The sequence below is a fragment of the Mesoplodon bidens genome (genome assembly GCF_964165515.1).
Source record: "Mesoplodon bidens genome assembly, chromosome: 11".
NCBI lineage: Eukaryota > Metazoa > Chordata > Mammalia > Artiodactyla > Ziphiidae > Mesoplodon > Mesoplodon bidens.
The window spans coordinates 87,831,784-87,836,966 of NC_138167.1; the positions used below are offsets into that span (position 1 = coordinate 87,831,784).

The window sequence follows — 5,183 nt, forward strand, 5'->3', positions numbered from 1 at the left end:
TCCCACCCACAAAAACACTGCAAAGTAATTTGAAATCTCTAGCAAATTTTCCTGATGAGTTGCCAAAGAAGAATTCTCTCATAAATCACAGTGAAGCTTCTTAAAATCTACTTTTTCCATCTAATCTTCCACAGTACGTGTCACTGCAGCTACCCCAGTATCTAATAACTTGCTACTCAGAGTGTACATTGGCACACCAGCAGCATTGGCATCACCTGGGAGCTTGTTTAAAACCACACACTCGGTCTATGGTCGGGCCCGTAGCGTCCAGCTGCCCCGGACCGAGCTCGAGTGTATGGCGCCGCAGGAACCGGCTCCGGGGCCCCGATAACGGGCCGCCCCCGCAGCTCCAGACACGGGGTGAGGGTCTCCTCTGGTCTGAGAATGGCTACCCCTCGATATGAGCCAGTGGCTGAGATTGGTGTTGGTGCCTATGGGACGGTGTATAAGGCCCGTGATCCCCGCAGTGGCCACTTTGTGGCCCTCAAGAGCGTAAGAGTCCCCAATGGAGGAGGTGCTGGAGGGGGCCTGCCCATCAGCACAGTCCGTGAGGTGGCTTTACTGCGGCGGCTGGAGGCTTTTGAGCATCCCAATGTTGTGCGGCTGATGGACGTCTGTGCCACAGCCCGAACTGACCGGGAGACCAAAGTGACCCTGGTGTTTGAGCATGTGGACCAAGACCTAAGGACATATCTGGGCAAGGCACCCCCGCCAGGCTTGCCAGTGGAGACCATCAAGGATCTGATGCGTCAGTTTCTAAGAGGCCTAGATTTCCTTCATGCCAACTGCATCGTTCATCGAGACCTGAAGCCAGAGAACATTCTGGTGACAAGTGGTGGGACAGTCAAGCTGGCCGACTTTGGCCTGGCCAGAATCTACAGCTACCAGATGGCACTTACACCTGTGGTTGTTACACTCTGGTACCGTGCTCCAGAAGTTCTTTTGCAGTCTACATATGCAACACCTGTGGACATGTGGAGTGTTGGCTGTATCTTTGCAGAGATGTTTCGTCGAAAGCCTCTCTTCTGTGGAAACTCTGAAGCTGACCAGTTAGGCAAAATCTTTGACCTGATCGGACTGCCCCCAGAGGATGACTGGCCCCGAGATGTGTCTCTACCCCGAGGAGCCTTTTCCCCCAGAGGGCCCCGCCCCGTGCAGTCGGTGGTACCTGAGATGGAAGAGTCTGGAGCACAGCTGCTGCTGGAGATGCTGACTTTTAACCCACACAAGCGAATCTCTGCCTTCCGAGCCCTGCAGCACTCTTATCTACATAAGGCAGAAGGTAACCCAGAGTGAGCCATGGAATGGTTGCAACAGAACCAAGAGAAGAGAAGGCAACATTTCCCTTCCTTTGAACATTTGAGTGGAGAGACCCCCACTAAGAAGGTGATCTCTGCCTTCATCTCTGAGGCTATGGAGACGACTCCAACTTTTTATAGAGAATATTTTGCTGCCTTAATGACATTCCCCTCCCACCCCTCCTTTTGAGGCTTATCCTCTTGCCCGCTCTGGGTCCTTACACCAAGGGGTATGTCCCTTGTTCTTCCCCTTCCCTATACCTTGATATTGGGATCCTTTTTTATACAGGAAAAACAACAAAACAAAACAAAACAAAAAAACAAAACAAAACAAAAAACCACACACTCTTGTTTAAAAACCCACTTCAGACCTATTGAACCAGAATCTGTATATTAACGAGACCCTAGGTGGTTTATATGCACACAATACTTCAAAAAACATTGCTTTTGTCTATTGGTTCTCACACTTGAGTGTATATATAAGGATTGCCTAAAGATGCCATTGTGGTGCAGATTCTTGGGCCTTACTTCAAGAGTCTGAATCAGTAAGTCAGATATTTGGGTACCCCTACGGTTTGATAACCAAAAGCTCAGATGGTCTAAGGACCACACTTTGATCTTAGTATGTAAAAACTAAAGATCTCATTATCTCACCCTGCACTGTTTTTTCTCAGTCTCCTTCCTTCTGGATTATCTTTTCCTCTTCACTTTTTAATGTAAGGCAATCTAGCATGTCAGAACTTGTGTGTGTGTTTATTTGTTACTCTCTTATAATTGTCCCCTAATTAATCTCTCTATAACTATTTTTCTCTTCCTCCATGTTGCCAGCCTTGTGGTCTTCTAAGTATCATCCCCTCACTCAAATTTTCTCAATCTTTATATAATGAAAAATACTACAAAGCTCAAGTCAGAGTAAGATACTCATAGCCTTAGAACTCTTTTAGGTGACTCTGTTGCTTAAGACTTATCAAAGGTATGGGAGCCAAAGAAAAAGTGGTGACTAATCTTTTAAAGAATAATAGAACAGTTTATTTGTTCTAGCCTCCCTCCCCCTATGGCTACTGAATCAGCGTAAAAATTAAATGTTCAATTCAAGGTTAAGCAAGTAGAAGAGATGTAAACAAAACAAAACAAAACAGGAATACAGAGAGTGGTGATGAAGACATGCCCCTGACAATGAGATAGACAGATAAATGCAAGGAGGGGCTGAGGTTTCAGAGAAAGAGCACTGGACCTGGAGTCATAGGATGTAAATTCAAATTCTTTGTCCAGTCTTCATAAGCACTGTGGCTTTCAGCATAAAATAAATAACCTCCAGAGATTTCAGGTTCTTCTCTATAAAGTGTAAATAACACCTATACTACCTGCCTCACAAGGCATTTGCAAGGTCCAATGATCCTGGATCCAATCAAGTCTTAAATAAGGTACTGATTGCATAAACACTTGCTGAATGAATCAGGTTGATGCTATAGATATAAAGGAATGAATAGGGTATAGTCCTACTTTCAAGGAGACCACTCTCTAATGATGAATGCGAATATACAGACAACAATTAAATGAATGAACATTTTGCTAAAATAGAAGTAAGCTACTGAAGGAACCCTGTAGGATGAACACATTTTAAAAAGGGGGTCAAAGGTGCCCATCATGAATTTGCAAGTTCTTTCTGGTATTACATTACAGTTCTCTATACCATGCTAATATTCAGATTAATTCTGCTGGAATAATGATAAATATTGATGATAATAACAGCAACATTTTGAATTAATCCAACAAAACTTTTGTATTATTAGTATCATTATTTTTGTATTATTATTGTTGGGGGAAAAATGTGCTAGTAAGTGGGAAGTGTTACAGTTTGATGAGGAAAGGGTAAGACAAATTCAGAGTGGTTGAGAAGTATTTTCCCATTTCCCTACACTCAGAGATGTCGATGTCAGTGAATGTTTAGCATTCGCTCAGGCTTCATTCCAAAGTAAAAAAAATACTGTCTCCCATTAGATTGTAAACTCTCATTATAAGCAAAGGGATTGTCTGTTTTGTTCATTACTGTGTCCCCAGTGACTAGAATGTTACCTGGTACATCAGTGGAGCTCAATAAGTATTTGTCTCATGAATGAATGAAAGAATAGGTTCTGTATGAAGCTAATGACTGGCCAATTACACATGCATACATGTTCTGTTCTGTATGTGAACAGTATATTTGAAGACAATACATGGCATTCTGGGTTCCAAACATGGACTAACTTTTACAAATTATGAACATTTCCAAATTAGGATTTGTGATTAAAACAGTGAATCCTTATCTAGCTATAATTCAAGGGTAAAGAGAACTAGAATTTTAAGTCTCTCTTGCTAAAGGTATTTACTGAATGATGAGTATTTTAATTGCCTTCAAATATATCTCTTCCCATTTTTTCCAGACTTCTGGTTATATACAAAGCTAAATAACATTTCAAAGATGAATTTCTGTGACTTTTCATTCTTAACACATTTCTCTAAGTAATAGTTTTCCTTGACTTTTCATATATTGCATTATGTAACTTCCAGAGTCACTCTCATCTACAGAATGGAGGTGTTGGGCAAGATGATAATAGGGGCCTCTCTCTCCCAACTCCAATATTATATGTATCCTGTACTTCTTCTACTTTAAAAAAATCATATTTTTAAAAGGCTCTGGAGAGCAAACAGCTTAAGTAGGCACTTGAGTAAGTGTGCAGTTGTTTTCTATCTTTCGTCTTAATTTTATGTAACTTTCATTTTATTAAAAAAAAAAGAAGAGAAAACTACAAAACAGATCTTCTTTAAAAGAAAAGGTTATTGTAACTACTTTGGATGGAGGGGAGATAGTTGTACATAATGGCAAAAATGAAATATAGGTGAATATAATGCCATACCTATAATTAGTATTATAGATACTCCCCGTTATCTATTATTAAAGAGAACCTTCTCTTTGGACCTCAATTTAAAGGATACTTTATTTCATATGACTTCTCTCAATTTGACTACTCCCAAAAGTCCAAAGATACACATGTAAGAGAATAGTCATAAAATTAAGGCAGTTATTATTTCCTCTTTTCAGAAACAAACTTAACCCAGAAATCTTGTCATAGAAGATTTTCAGAGAAAAGTCAAATAACCACAACTACACCCACCCACAATCACCCCCCACAAAAAAATTTAAAAATCTAATACAAAATAGTATTTCTAAAATCTTCCACAAAATCTCGGTATATAACAGGGAAATAATTTACGACAAGAGAGTAGTTTCTAGTCCTCAGCAGAGCTCTTAAGTCTGAGGTGTCAAGCATAGAACGTGGTAGATTGTCTGCAAAGATGGCTAGCAACAATTCCTTCCATTCCTTCGATTGATTTCCTCCTCTCTTTTTTTTTTTTTTTTGCGGTATGTGGGCCTCTCACTGTTGTGGCCTCTCCCGTTGCGGAGCACAGGCTCCGGACGCACAGGCCCAGCGGCCATGGCTCACGGGCCCAGCCGCTCCGCGGCATGTGGGATCTTCCCAGACCGGGGCACGAACCCGTTTCCCCTGCATCGGCAGGCGGACTCTCAACCACTGCGCCACCAGGGAAGCCCAATTTCCTCCTCTCTTTGAATCTGAGGTGGGCTGCGACTTCTCTGAACAATAGAATGAGATAAAAGTGAGAGTTCTGGCCTTAAGAAGCCTGACAGCTTCCACTTTCCCCCTCTTGAATCCTGAGCCACCAAGTAAGAAGTCAATTGTCCCACTAGAAAGAGGCCTCATGGAGAGAGGCCCTGGAGGGTGTAAGGGAAAGAGGACCATCTAGACCTCAGCCTTTTCTTCTGCTTCAGCTAAAGCCACCTGGGATCTTCCAGCCCCAGCAGAGCCATCCCAGCCAAATCACATG

General features: G+C 42.1%; 1 protein-coding gene across 1 annotated transcript; it reads left to right on the forward strand.

Moving 5' to 3' along the window:
- Nucleotides 1–248: 248 nt before the first annotated feature.
- LOC308625204 (cyclin-dependent kinase 4-like) lies at nt 249–1,624 on the forward strand (the record flags this gene model as incomplete). The annotated part of the gene is given in 2 exon segments (XM_081249141.1): nt 249–370; nt 372–1,624. Coding segments are annotated over 2 exon segments (1,047 nt in total). The 3' UTR covers nt 1,297–1,624.
- Between the last annotated feature and the right edge of the window lie 3,559 nt (nt 1,625–5,183).